The 16,117-nt window shown below is 36.1% G+C and overlaps 1 protein-coding gene across 2 annotated transcripts in view; it reads right to left on the bottom strand.

Annotated features, from left to right (window-relative positions):
* Nucleotides 1–7,673: 7,673 nt before the first annotated feature.
* Nucleotides 7,674–16,117, bottom strand: part of LOC138701701 (suppressor of cytokine signaling 7-like) — a 50,064-nt gene continuing 41,620 nt past the window's right edge. For both annotated transcript variants that reach the window (XM_069828882.1, XM_069828881.1), the window contains exon 2: nucleotides 7,674–14,489. In XM_069828882.1, coding sequence (XP_069684983.1) covers nucleotides 13,055–14,380 — 1,326 coding nt within the window. In that variant the 5' untranslated portion in view covers nucleotides 14,381–14,489 and the 3' untranslated portion in view covers nucleotides 7,674–13,054. The remainder of the gene's footprint in view (nucleotides 14,490–16,117) is intronic.

The raw sequence follows: 16,117 nt of genomic DNA on the forward strand, positions 1-16,117 counted from the left end.
ATTTAGCTCCAGTAGCATATCCTTTAGTATCATTTCCTCTTCTTACGATGAAAGAGTAATGGAACGGAGAAAAATTCTCTCCGGCGCCGGGACTTGAACCCGGGTTTTCAGCTGAAAACCCGGGTTCAAGTCCCGGCGCCGGAGAGAATTTTCTCCGTTCCATTACTCTTTCATCGTATGATGACGCAGAATATCTGCATGGAAATATCATATGTACTTCGGTACATTAAAATAATATATATTTCCTCTTCTGCTAACAACGCCATATCATCAGCAAATCTTATGCATTTTATTCTTCTTCCTCCTACTATTACTCCTCCCATGTTCTGAAAACAGTTCTTTATTAAATCCTCCAAGTAGATGTTGAACAGGGTAGGTGATAAAGGGCATCCTTGACGTACTCCTCTCCCAATTTCTATTCCTTCTGACATTTCTTCTCCTATCCTGATTTTGACTCGTTATTTCATATAAAGATTAATGAACAGTCTTCTCTCTTTCCAATCCACACCAATTTTCTTTGGAATCCCCATCTCGTTCTGCCTTGTTAAATTTAAATGCACTTAAGATACATTTCGTTTGTTATTTTGTTATGAAAGCAGTTTTATTGATGACATCAACATAAAATAATATGTTCTTAACAGAAAATGAGAGAATTGAGATCCTAGTGATGATAGAATTTGGTGACAGGTAGGCTAGATTCTGTTTTACGGAGAGAAGGAAATGGTGTCTCTCTGACCCTTAACAAATCGTCAATTTTCAATTCTTTCTAGTGGACAGTCTACCAGTCTTCTCTTGTGACATGCCCATGTTCTCTAGATTTCGCTTCTAATCCACACACAGTTGACTGAGAAATAGGTGGCCGATTTGGATGAGTTTTGTTAAAAATGTGCATTCGCCTCATTGTGTACGTCTTCTGCCACCAAATCTTGGCATTATTGATTTGAATCACGGTTTAAACTAGTAAATAAATAATTGTCGCAAAAATGCACAAATGAAAATATATTTGTGCAAATTCCGAAATACTTGTGCAATATTATAAATTATTGTGCAAAAAAAAAAATTAAATTAATAAAGTATGCAGAAACAAAAAGTTATATAATTTGTTTCTTGGAGTTTTATTACTTCTACGCATCATTTCAATATTAAACGACATTTCAACAAAGCCCATATTAAGAATTATGGAATATAGAAACTTTCGGGTAAGTTCATTATTACGAACTGTATATTGAATCTCTATTTATATAGGCCTACTGTTAAATTAGGACATCACTCTTTGTGTTCATTTTGTATGGAAATGAATAGTGACATTTATATTAACTTTCAAGGTTCAGTATTTAAATGCTACAAATTTATGTTTCTGTAGGTGATGATAGGATGAGAGTTTTGAAAAATCTAAAGCAGGCTAGGTGCAAAGAAAACTCAAAGAAACTACCGACAGAAAATCTAGCATAATCTAAACCTCGAAACGACGTAATGCATTATAAATACAATGACTTTATTACAATCCTTTTTGAAAATTACAGTGCCGCCACTGATGGACCTTCCACACACAAAGAATGTCAACAACTCTAAACAGAAGTCGATCATCTCCAATAGAAGTGGAGTGAGGCTGACGCCATATTTCCCCTACTCACGGGTTCTGCAGTCCTGCTCTAGATATACTTATGTAAGTAAATCATTAGACGTAGGCATGTTTAAAATCAATTACTGCTGAATTTCAATCACATTAAAATATGTTATTTTATGGGCACTCTAAACATTGAAATTCTTTACTAATAGGTTCTTGAAGATTTATTGTTGGCAGAGTTTTACTGAAAGGCGGTTTCTAATATAAGTTTTTACACGATTCATGCAACTAAATCCTTGCTCACAGTTTGCAGTATGCGATGGAATTATATAAATCAATTGGAAGAAATACTTCACTCAATCTACATGAATTGCACCAACTTTTTGAAATCAATTCCTAAACATCTATTACTTAATACCTTTCTGAACTTTGCCCATGCCATTAGCATTTTATTTAAATTCAGATTAGTTCAAACACATCTCTGATTTCATTTTCTCCATTACCATCTTCGTTTCTGAAGTCCAATGTGGTTGACGCATTTTTGCACATTTACACTCAAACTTTGCTGCATTTTTAGAAGTGGAGTAGCAAAATGCGACAAATGCGACTGTGGCTTAAACCCTGATTTGAATTCTATATGCCTGACATTTGGGGAGGCCAAGACGTAGATGGGAGGATAATATTAAAATGCATTTGAGTAAGGTGTGATATAATTGTAGGGACATAGTAGGGACTGGATTAATCTTGCTCAGGATAGTGATGACGGGCTTATGTGAGGACGGCAATGAACCTCAGGGTTCCTTAAAAGCCATTTGTAAGTAAGACATTGGCTGGTAATCATTCCACCACAAGCTGACCGGGTATCGAACTCGGCTTATATAGATAAAAGACCAGCGCGCTATTTCAAGGAAATCTTAGCACAGTTTTTAAATAGCATACAATGTGCATTAAATTTATAAATTCATAGATCATATTTTTAACTCTTTCCATTCTCTGCCTTGTTCTATAATAGGCCTACATCCAGATGTGATCTATAATTTTTAGTATTTGCGTCTGTTGTCCTATTTTCGTCTTGCTTGCGTATAAGAGAAGCGTCATTGCTAAGTTTCAATTTAAATCTTGCTGAAGTTTTGTAAACTCTACACCTCGTTAGATGACGAATATGACTTGTGTAAACAGTGGTTATAAATTCCATGTGAACAGAGAGTTTTGTTGAAGGAAAAACACGTTGCTAAGTAGACAAAATTTCATTGGTATTAATTATTGCTTACATTTTAAATACCTGTACTGAAGACGTGTTGCTTGAGGGAATCTGAATACAAAATCTAAAACATGTGATTAACAGACGGAGAGTCCACCGCTGTGGAGTAACGGTTATCATCCCTGACCTTGAAATGAGCGGGTCCGGGTTCAAATCCTGGTTGGAACAAGTTACCTAGTTGAGGTTTTTTCTAGGGGTTTCTCTGAATTCATTAAGAGAAAATGCTGGGTAAATTTCAGCGATGACCCTGGACTCATTTTGCTGGTATTATCATCTTCAACTCATTCAGACGCTATATGACCATAGTAGTTGAAAAAGCGTCGTAAAATAACCAATAAACGAAAGACGGACAGATCCTGTCCATGTCTTTTTGTAATTGTCTCGGTTTCAATTTTAAAGGGATATGTAGATGTATCCAACATTTAAAAAAATCTTTCTTGATTATTTTAATCAATTACTTAACGACGCTGTATCAACTGCTAGGCTATTTAGCGTCAGTGGAATTGGTGATAGCGAGATGAGGCCGAAGATTTTCCACGGATTACCTGAAATTCACCTTGCGGTCTGGGAAATCTCAGGGAAAACCAACTACTAGGGCATTCGATAAGTAATGGCAACAATGGTGTAAATCAGTGCTCCTAGTGGTGACCATTGAAATCTTGTACTACGTAATAGAGAAGCGATTGTTTAATAAATTTGCAATATTTGAAGTCTCGAAGTAGCCATATTTTATAAATACAGTGGCTGTTTCTGATTTGTAGTAAACAATATAGATCTAAAAGTACGAACAAAGGTGCTTCATAAAAATCCAAGTTGCAAGAGGAAAACATGCAACTCAGTGCTTTAGGGCATTACAAGAAACCTGTGGGAGAGAAGTCCCACCATACTGAACTATTGAGAATTGGGTGGAAGCGAGGTATTCACTTACAATCAAGTGTTGACATTCGAAGAGCTTTAGATTGATCAATGACAAAGAAATCCAGAAATGCTGCTGCAGATGGAGTCCGCCGTCTTCCAAGAATTTGGCAACGTATTGTTCACATGGCAGGGGACTGTATTTGAAGTAAGTAATGTCAGAAGTATCCTAAATAAATTTAGTGTGAAACAGTAACAATATTGCCATTACTTTTCGAATGCATTAATATGTAATCAGAAATCAATCCAAGCGCGAATCAAACCCACACCCGAACTATTGAATATTAAGTATAGCCTTTCGGCTAACAGTGCGTCTTATTGTAATTATCCGTGGCACGACATCCCATGGAGGGCCAAGGCCGACAATCCAGCTGCTGGCCTCACGTCCACATGCCTCAGCAGAGGAGAACGACCATTCAACGAGAACGGAGGTATCGCGTAGTTAGCACGATGAACCCTCCAGACGTTACAGCTGGTCTCCGTAAGCGGATTTTGCTACTTGTCGTAGTTCCCCAAATTCTAGACGATGCTGGGTGAGCATCGGTCCCATACACTGGCCCAAATTTCATGAGAAATTGTTTTCCTCAAACGAACGTGAGGATTCAAACCAAAGCTCATTCCGTAACGCGAGTCCTAGACAGGATGTCTTAAATCACAACCCTTCGGCGCGGGATTTATTATAATTATAATAATTGTAGATATCTGGAACATATTTTGTAATTATTTGCATTCTAATTTCAGTATTAGAAATTTTATGTAGATCTGTGTTCTAGTAATTAGCCTACTCTACCCTTTCATTTGATTATCATTGATTAGTACCTACGTTTGAAATAATTTTTCGTAAAAAAAATACATTCTGAACTTGGAATGGTTGTAAATAATTATTTTGCTTTATGTTCAGAGAATTCTATTTACAGAAAACACAGACTACCTATTAGTTGTAATTTCTGAATGTATCTTATCTATCTTCCTGCTTATTCATGACATTTTAATTCTATTTTTGGAGCCTAAATAATCGCACTTTGTGATTACTATATGCATTGTCAACACGTTATCTTGAAGATATTTACTTCGAGGTTTCTGCGCAGTTACACAAGTCTGTCTGTCGCTTACAAATAATTTCCCCTCACAGTTCCATTAACTCTGTTTATAGTAACAACTCTGTAATTATTAGATGAACTTGAAGTTGTTCTGTAAAGCATTCCGTTACAAAACTCTTATTTATTCTTATTGTAATAAAGAACATACAGTATTGGCTCATTTTATTCTTGAAATAAATTCTGTAGTCTTAATTAGAGGGGAAAGGTGCAATGTTTAATAAACATATATCGTTATTACACTCCACAATCACCTCCCATCCAGGCCTTCAGAACAAAAAAAAAAAAAAAAAAAAAACAGGTGAAGATTGTACACATTCATGTTTAATAAAGACTATTTCAGATGGTTTTAAATGTTTATTTCTAGTGTACAAGACATTTTAAAACGGTTTGACCTTATGGCACTTAAGAAGCCTATACAGTAGAAACTCGATTATCCGGACCTTAGTTATCCGGATCCTCACTATTGTATAGTGTTAGAAAAACGTTTTGTCGCACAGATATTTCATAAGTCCCAGAAAGGAGTTAGTGCGCATAATTAAATTTACAACAAAACAAAATTAATTTCATAACCTCAACTAGTCCTTCCCTTGTGATCCAGGTCGCACGTCCTCTGATCCATGTTTTCAAACCGGGCTAGATTTCAACCTTTGAGGCTTTCTATTAAACATAGAGAAAGATGTCTGTACGAAGCAACTAAGGAATTCACAGCACATTTTTAGCTTCATAATACTTGCCAATTAAGGAAATGATACTTATGAATAGTTCATTCTCTATTTGTATTATTCTTTTATCTTCAGACTAAAGAAAAAACGTATTTTACAAACAACTTTAATTAGTGGAACTCTGAAAATATTGAGAATAGGAACTATGTGAAGAGTCCACTGCAAGAATGATGGATGTCATTTGGAATACATTTTGCAGGAGAAGCAATTGAAAGTTTGAAATGCTTAGCGCTCAAAGCTTAACTGTGATTTTCCTATCATTACTGGACAATGGCTATCAGTGTTAATGCCATATAACACTCTATGTACATTCTATATGTCTTAAACTATGCATTGACAGTCTTGGTTCATTTTCGACAAGAAAGTGACATTCATCATTCTTGCAGTGGACTCTTCATGTTTATATGATATTTTTGCTCAAAATGTCTTCAGAAATAAGCTCCGTACAGGGCGGTAAATCCTCGTGAATCACCCTGTATAGTTTTCATCTTTATACTGTTGATAATTTCCGACAGTGTTGAAAATTTTAATTTGATTCATCAGATATCTTCGATTTAAGGTTGCTTTATATTGAAAAGACCTGCTAACACTTGAGTGACCAATCCTTCTATATATCTGTGTGTTGTTCTCGTAGGTGATAAATAAAACTCCATATGTTAACATGATGAGCTACAACGAGTCTTTGGAGTTGTGAATGGAATCCCTCTACGACGTTGTTTGTCCTTTGTCCTCCATTTAGAATTAATTCATAAACATTCCATGAGTCAAATGGAATTTTGTTTGAAGCAATTTCAATTACAGAACAACATTGCAATGTTTTTCACAACTGAATGTTAGATTGCTTTTTATACTGCTGGACCTTAACGTGTGCTGGACAACTTCATTGTCGAACTTTTCCTCTGTTGAACGAAACTACTGTAGGACATTAGGCCTAAATGTATGAGCATTTCATATGTGGACCTTTACGTATGAACATAGAGTGGGCTTTGCTGATGAATGTAACGTCTGAAAAACATTTCTTTCCTTGAAAATTATTATTCCATATATGTCAAAGTTATTTTCAATGCTGGTAATGGATGTGTCCTTCCATACACACCTCCAGTATTTCTTCGATTCGCTTTTGTTTTGCCTCCTATAATGGTACGTGTAGTTTCGGTACACTAAAATTTACTTCTCCTTGCTGGATTCCATAATAACATGATGGTCAGGAGAGTGCAGATCTATTACAGTAAATTTAACTTTTCAGACTAAGCAAAATAAAAGTTACGTTATTTATGTGGTTGCGATTCAATTATTACTTACTAGAGATGAACAACACTAACTGCCGCTCTCGCTCGCTGTGTTCGTTGCATTTGTCTTTCGAGTCTCGTCTCGTCATTCTCCTGCGCTTCGAGTCTCGCTCATCATTCTCGAAATAGCATTTGTCGGCGTGGAAAGATTTCATAACTTTGAATAACATACATCATTGAAATAAATAACATTATAAATGAGACAAAAAGACAAAACAGAACAGTATCTTAGTTATCAAAATGTTCTGGTTCTATTATATGATATTACCTATGGTTATATCAATAAAAAAAATAATTTTCAAACAAATTTGCATTTCCAAGAAACATAAAACATATTTTTATTTGAGATTGCACACTTGATTCCAAACATATGGAAAGAAAATTCCTGGCCTTTTAATAAGGGCCTAGTAATTAAATAATGAATGCGAAACGGATTGTTATACACTGAAAGGTAGAGATGATGTTACAAATAGGCTGCTTGATTGTTTTTATACATCAGTTGCCAAAGTAGATAAAAGTTCAGTCAGGTATAACAACTGTGGCTATTCAAGGCTGCTTGACGTTCGGGACTTCGGGAGTGATCAATCTCGGCAGTCTTTACGTCAACGACGCGACATATAGAACATTGTTGTGCGGGTTTTCGGCTTTGCGGGCGCTGTTAGTCTTTGTTTCCCGATCGTTGTTCATCTCTAGTCTTTACCCTTACATTCGTATTTGGTTCCTATTTGTAGAGTTCAGTTTCATTAACACTATAGGAAAGGCATAGGAACGGAATTTCATGTGACTGTTGGAAAACTGAAATGTAAACACAGCAGAACATTCTTTAATAAATACTTTAATAATTTATATTTTCTTTCAAATACAAATTGAAAGACGTTAAAACACTCAAGTCTCCAGACATAAAATTACATTCACACACCTATCTATATGACATTATTACAGTGACGAGGAAGCAGCATGTACGGTAGCTAAGGAAGTCATCTGTTTCTCGACGGATGCAATCTAACATAAAGTTTTTATTGTTTGTATTTAAATCTCAGACATTCACACCAAAACTTTACGCCTGAGTTTCGAGTTTTACGTCCCATATCCATATAATTCAGCAGTTTTATGGTGCATTCTTACGTTCACAGTAACATATATATAAAAGTAATGGAGGAATGAAAATAAGTATTGGAGAAAAAAAATTATAAGGTCACCAGGTAATATTGGTAAAGTTTAAGACACAATATTCTTAAGAATTACATTTCTGATATTCTCAGCTAGACATTTTCTGTCAATTTATTTTTGACCTGTCGATTTGGTCCCAACTAGCGGCTGATCATAATTTTCAAATGCTTCTTTTGTCAACGCTTATATGTGGTGTAATTTTTAATTCATATCAAATAAATGCTTATTAGAAATGGAAATCTTGTTTCAGAAAAAACTGCCAAAAGTGAGTTCCACACCAGCTTTCACTGATTTTAAAAATAAATTGTTTCGTTAAGTATCATTTTAAGTTCATTTTTATATACTGTAAAATGTGCAAGGATAAATTTATATTTCTGTCTCTTTCAGAGTTACACAAGTTCAAACATGTGGCAATCTCACTGCACAAAAGTAAATCTGTAATTTAAGTAAAGTAATAGCGGTTCTCTATTGGTGGGTTGTATCAGCTTAAGAGTAAATGCCAGATTATAACTAATTTTGTAATATTTAAACTAAATTTTTTCCTTCATTTTAGGTTTCTATTATTCTGTATCAATTTTAGAGCCAGCTTTTGTTTTATCACAAAATAGGCTACACTTGAACTCCACTATAACACACTCTTGGGGCTCAGAAAATTAACCTTATATTTGATATACTACAGTCTCAGTAAACATTTATCATTTTTACTTTTGGTTTAATTTCACAAACTATTCGATAAAATAAGGTTTTACAAAACTTAATGGAAATTGGAATTCGTTAGTATTAGACAACAGGAATGATAAATCATCTAATGTTTAAAATGGGAACAATTTTGTCTCCGCTGTATTATGACCAGCCAGTTCACAATAAGAAAATCTGAAATATTAGTCCCTTAGTTGGCATGATGAAGTTTCAATGTTCAGTATATGTACAGTTGAAATTAGGAATATGCCTTGATTCATTAAAAATATAAAACTTCACATAATATTGACGAGAAATTCTGAACTGATAAGGATGTAACAGATGGATTTTTTGGTCTCATGATCTGTTAACTAGAATTCGTTTAGAAAAATCTTACTCTCCAGTAGTGTGATTGAATTAAATAGAAACTACTTAGAATAGGTTGACAGTGAAACATTTTACATTAAATATATCAAAACGGTGAACATAAATAACATTGAACTACAAACAATCCTAAGTTTTAAGACATAATTCACGATTTTTTTGCTTTAACAGCCATGACATTGCAACATGAAGATATTTACCTGTGGATCAGGACTTTAATTCAGACTCGTTACATAGAGTATTTGGAATAAACGTACAGAATCTTATCCAATATAATACAATTAAAACTCTTGCCAAACAATCAACAAAAACGGCTGTTCAGTGGAAACAAAAATGAAACGATTATTTTTAAAATTTGGTACAAATATAATTTTAATCGACAAGGATCGCAATATGAATGTATATTTGCACAAAAACCATGGAAGTGATTATTTATGGAATATTTATCTATTTTTATAAAATAATTGCTCTAACGGACTACTTTGTGTCATTTATCAGTGAATTTTTGTGTGATAAGAAAAACTAATTCCTTTGATTACATAATATTCAAAATATAGAATTCCTGACTTCTCATACAATGGAAAAGTAATAACTTATTTCAATTTATTAATCTACTTCAGTTATTTTCAAATGTAATTTTGCATGGCTCTTTTTAAGAGGCGTCCTTTGCAGACCTCTTTGACTAATTTCAGTAGAATAAAACTCGAAATTTAAATTGGAATAATTGGCTGAAGAGGAGATATTATGTGACATGTATTAATTTTTTTTTTGCTTCCAGCTAAATCTTCCGCAGTTTTCGATAACTATTCCGACACTACTGAAAGTTTCTATAGGCTATAGATGCATCTACACAGTTCCATTTTCCATGCGTTTACACATGCAATTTGGGGAAAATTAAAGAATCAAGTTGAAAACGAACGTTCAATTAAGGTCCATGCAGATTTTTTTGCCTACATGATGCGCCGTGTTGAACGTAATCTTCACTACGTATATATATATATATTAATTAATAAATATTAAATATCAATCCAATACCTAGGCCTACTTGATTCTCAAAATTGTGGCTGAACACTCTATAGGCACTCGTATTTGCGATAATCTTCAATAAAGCTAATCGTACTTGCCGCCATTTTCAGCTTAAAACGTTCACCATCACTAAACAAAATAATTTTCAGTTTATTCAAGGCCACCTACAACAATCAGCTGCTCGCTACAGGCTGCTGGTGAACGAAATAACGCACAAGATACCCACCGGCTATGGGTAGCTTTCAAGTGTCGCATGCGCTCTCATTTTTAGTGGAAAAAACATGCACAGTTGAATGCGTTTCGTTCACTCTTGCATGCATTGCTAGAGTGGTTGAAGTTGAAAGAAAAGTTGGACCGTGTAGATGTACCTTATGTGACATATGTCCTGATGCTTGTGAATTTTGGTGTAACAGATTCACCGTTTGTCCAGTGCCAAATATGGACAAGTGTGAGAGAAGACTCATGTAAGCTCCGTCAGTGTTGCATGACCTAGTTACTAAAGGTTTTATGAGAGGGGTTCATGACGACCCTTCATGCTACCTTCACTTGTTTCGAGGAATCGTAAGTCGATAGAGCCAAGTGTTGAAGGAAGGGGACAGGCTATACGAAGGGAGGGAAAGCGCGAAAGAGACAGAAGAAACTCGTCAATATTTCTGAATTTGAAACTGTTACAAAAGGATTATATTTTATATAATTTTAGACAACGTTTTAGTTGAATTTTGAGGAATGGATAAACACTCTTGAGTCTGGAAAAGTGTTTTAATATGTGGTATGAGAATTACTTAGCTTTAATAATAATAATATTGATCATATTAATTATTCACTTTGCATTTAATTATAGCATTTTAACGCAGTAAAAGAGAAGAGAATGATTAATGTAGGTTCTGTAAAAGTGGATCATGTGAAGCCATTGTATGAAGGGAGGGAAAAAATGTCACAATGTTTCTGTCATTTGCTGGCATTGATTGATCACTTCTAAGAACTCCGGAACCTTGGAATAGACAGCATCGTCATGCCAACGCTTTATTAAGGGACGTAATATTTTCGCGGAAGAATTTAGCATGCTATTTCCAAGAACACTATTATAGTATAACAAAAACATACGCAATGGGAATATTTTTAAGAGTAAATATATAAAGGCGATACACGCAAATTAGTAATTACTGTGACATATTGCTTCTATATATTTAAGTACCTTTAAACCCTGTTTTCCGTTTTAAAATACTTTTAAGATACATCATTTATCGATCTGTTCCTTGCTGGAATATCAAAGTTTAAAGCACTTGTTTAATTTAATTAAGTGTTATTGCTCAAGTTAAATTTTTAATATAACGAAGCAAAGGCTAAAGTTATCCTACTAGAATGTAAGGAGGAGAATTAAAGCTCTTCTTTGATTCTGGTACGTACTGCCTAGTTAGTAGGGATAATCACATTTCATGTGATGTGTTAACTTTAGTGATAAAAATTAAAAGAAATATATAACTTACTATTTTTCTTGGTATATTTCTTTTCCCACATTTCAAATATGAGAAAGATAGTACCTAAACGAAATCGATATATTCTCTCTGTTCACAGAACAGTGACCCCATGGAACTAGGCCGTCCCGTATGACGTGAAGAAATATTGCCTAACTTGATTCTATTCTAGGAAATTCGGAATTTACAGTACAAAAATTACTCTTATATTCACAAGAATTACTTCTTGAAATATATTAAGAAATAAACAGAAGTAAATAACTAGTTACTGACAACGAAATCGATTACATTTTCTACTATGTAAGTAAAATAATATACTTTACCAATTTCTTGTTGTGTGACTAAGAAAAGTGACGTTATATACTGACCAAAATTTATTTGTGGAGAATCGTAACTATGGTTTTTTTTTCGATTTCTGCTGAATGTCTATTTATGACAGCCAAAATACACTACATTTGTGTAGTTAAAGAATTTAAAAGTGGCATCAGTTTTTTATAATGTGAGCTAAAACTCTGTTATTCGTTAGGCTGCTTTCCTATTTGGTAAACAGATTTTTTATAACAGTATGAAAATAACATTATTAGAAAATAACATGAACATAAATACGGTAACAATAATAGTGGTAGATATTTCTGTTGTCTCAGGTGTCATTTTCTCATAATGCATACACATTTCAAATGCAAGCGCTTTTTATCCATACAATATATAGTGGAAAATAAATATGTATGTCATTTTTCCTCTTACACAAACATACACACACAAAATTAATTACATTTTATAGATAAAGGATATTGTTAAATTAAAACCCGTACCAACTTACGTCATATGTATAATTTTTTATGATGAAAATTTATAAATTTTATGGGAAATACTTTTTGAAAAATAACTGTTGGCTCTCATAAGAATGATATTTTGAAATGCATAAAATTTCCCTCCAAGATTTTTCTATCCACATAAAAAAAACACTGATATAACAATATTTTCAACATACGACATTGTTGATACGATAACCGTTATTATTATTATCGACTCTAGCAAACAAGTAAGATTCACAATTCCTCAGTTTAACGGTTTTGCTAAAACAATCTAAACAATTCCATAGCCTTTCGAGAATTACACTTCGCCATTTGTTGTGTTCATAATTATATCTGCTTGCATAATGATCTTGTTCTGTCCGCTGAAGTCTGCAGATTACTAATAAGAAGAATACAAGTGAAAAATAAGATCCTACAACATTTATACTAGTCTTCACGGAAGACAAATTTATTAGAGAGGAAAACTTTACGCTTTCTTGTTGCATACTACAACGATCATCATCTTTTCTAAAGTTATTAGCAAAAATGTCAACAATGGGAACTTGTACGACACTGGTAATACTTTTCGAGTGTTTGCAGCACTGCAGATCAACAAATTTGTCGCTCCTGTCATAGTTACTCTGGTTATCATAGAGAAAACGCTGGAACTGGGTCAGTGGGTGTAGGGGTACTCTTTCAGGTAATCCGACAGTGGTGTTGGCAGGGGTAACTGGTTCACAGGCAGGCTGGATGACTGCGGACTCCTCGCCGACAGTTGGGGTGTCGCCGCCTTCAGGCTCTTGTTGATGGCTAGTCTCGCAAGATGTTGCAGCGACGGCAACTGCTGTTTCTTGTACAGTGGCGTCGTGAGGAGTATGTGAGAGTACATGTGTCCTCTGGCATCCACCCACACCTGTTCCTTGTGTCTCAGCTGGCTGCCTTTGCTTCCCTTGCCGTTGTTTTCTGCATACGCACCAGTCCTTGCACTGTCTTTGGTCGCTTCTATGTAATACTCCACCAGTCGTACCACACACTCGAACAGCGGCATCAGTGGTGCCAACCTCGGCTCTGCGTCTAGTCGAAACTGGCCGCAGACGTAGTGAAGCCTGACGCTCGTCGGACCCCTCTCCGTCTGCACGCTCAGAGAGAACAGGAACTTGGGGTCCGAGGAGTCCCTGACCAGGAACGTTCCCGGGGACGTCGACTGGAGGGCTTCCGCGGACTCCTGCCAAGACAGACCTTCGTAGTACCACCCCGACGTCCTCAATGCACTCATGGTCGCCGCGAGGCGCACCAAATCCGTATCCGATTGGGGTACTTGAGGAACTGGCTCCGCGGGCGGCATCTGAAGACTCAGAACCCACGGCGTGGACGTCGGCGAATGAAGATTCCATTGCTGAGTTGGCTGAACTGCCGCCGTAGTCACCGTCGATGACCCCGCAGTTGTGGACATCGACCACTGGAAAGGCAGTAGGGTGGAAGTTCTCGTAGTCGTGAAGACATTCGGTGCTGACGGAAGGACGAAGGACAGAGGGGTTGAAGGCGACGGTTGTGGCGAACAAGGAGGAATCACAACCTTCTCGTCCTGGGTTGCTTGTTGAAGGATCACAGACGAAGGGTTGTCGACAACATTGTTGTTGTTTGTGGTGTTTTGGTTTGGGGTGTTGGTGAGGATGATGCCACCTCCGGCCATGCCTGCAAGAACACGCTGGCTGGTGTTGAAGCCGTTGTTGAGGTGTTGCTGACAACCAGTTGACGTGGATACCGACACCGTGCAGGTTGTTGCAACTGTTGTCGGTGGTAACTGCAAGGACACCAACAGCGGTTGTGTGTTTGTTTCGCAACATGGCGTCGTGAAGTGGACAGCCGGTGTTGACGACGATGAGGGGAGTGGCGTCGTGAATTGCTGTTGTGGCTGGAGAACGATGCGGTGCTGTAGGCTGTGGTTGTTGTTGTTGTTGTGGAACACGTGGAGGCAGTTAGGGCACGTAGTCAACATTGCGCCATGCCAGACACGCGACTGACCGTCGTGCCGGGCTGTCTTGGGGAAGAAATCAACGCTCTGGCTCGGCGCTCTCAGCTGACAAGGACTCGGTCCCTTCAGCGCACTGCAACACACAAAACAGATCCTGTTAGTTATCATGAGATATAACATCTATACTAGACACTAATTTGACAGTAGACAGTTCAGAGTGGAAAATTCAAAATTCATCACTACGTCACCACAGCACCGTATGCCTATTTCAGTATGAGGCACAGGCGAATATCTAATTATAAGTATTCATTAATACTTCGTCTCTTATTGTTTTTTGCATTCATTTGGAACATGTATCACTCTGGGAGACACTAGTATAATGTGTTGAAAACTACCATTTTACTTGAAACCCTAAATGTATTTTTATCACACTCATTTATCATGAGGGTCCTTATTATTACTGTTAGAGATTGCACTCATTTTGACTTTGTATTATTATTATTATTATTATTATTATTATTATTATTATTATTATTATCATCATCATCAGCATCATCAAATTTTTTACTGACGACATTAAACTGTTTTCCAGAATAAATCATATTATCGTCGTTCTTATTCACATTATTTTTTAGTCTCATTTATCTGGACATAGTATAAATCAGATGATTAGATCTACTTCAAGTTGGAAGTTCGAATCTGTATTATATTGAGCTATGCGAAATGAAGCTACACATAAGATTTTTTCCAGGATAAGTGCCTTTTCTACCTTTATGGTGGTTTCTCAGAGCATAATACTAGCAGTCTAGTATTTACAGTCACGAAGCTTGAGTTGATGAGGGTACTAGGAACAATAGACTGTGCAGGTACTATTTTGCATTGTCTGTAATGAAGCGATAGTAGCGATCTTAGTGGTTAGCAACTAAGTTATCTATGGATGCATATTTACTACGTATTGAGCTTCGTGACTGTATATACTAGACTGTGATACTAGTAGGATACTACTGCTACTATTATCACTATTAGCTACTACTAGCTACTACTAACTTACTGCTACTACTACTACTACATTACAAAAGCATGCTACCCTATTGCAATGAAATTCCAGGATAACTCAAGATAAAAACCACAGTCTACTATATACAGTCACGAAGCTTGAGTTTTGAGGGTGCTAGAAACAATAGACTGTGACGGTACTATTTTGCATTGCCTGTAATGAGGCGATATTAGCGATCCTAGTGGTGAGCAACTATCTAATGTTTGCATATTTACTACGTATTGAGCTTCGCGACTGTATATACTAGACTGTGATAAAAACTGTAAAGATACGTAGTGTCCTAGTCATTTGCATGAAGATGCGCTGCTTATAGAGAATTTTCCCTGCCCCAGTCTCACTCTCTCTCTCTCTCTCTCTCTCTGCTCAAAAAATAAATATGACTAGTGATACACCTTGTGAATACAATTATAATGTCTCGTTTTGCGATAAATACATTAACAAAATTTATCATCTCCAGAGAATACATTGGAGCTAAAGCAGTTACCTCTGTACTGAACCGCGAAGACAGGCTTCCCTTATGAAATTAGGAGAACGTGATATTTTCAGTGCGCCTACCAAGCTAAGACACTACTACCTATATACGAAGACAGATGGGTTATATAACTCTTTCGAGAAAATCTAAAAGCCAACGACACGGGAGGTGCTATGTTATCAGTCACTCTTGGAAAAAAATAAATGTCGATTCATATTTCCAGAAGAAACGA

The sequence above is a fragment of the Periplaneta americana genome, chromosome 6 (assembly GCF_040183065.1).
Source record: "Periplaneta americana isolate PAMFEO1 chromosome 6, P.americana_PAMFEO1_priV1, whole genome shotgun sequence".
In the NCBI taxonomy this organism is placed as follows: domain Eukaryota; kingdom Metazoa; phylum Arthropoda; class Insecta; order Blattodea; family Blattidae; genus Periplaneta; species Periplaneta americana.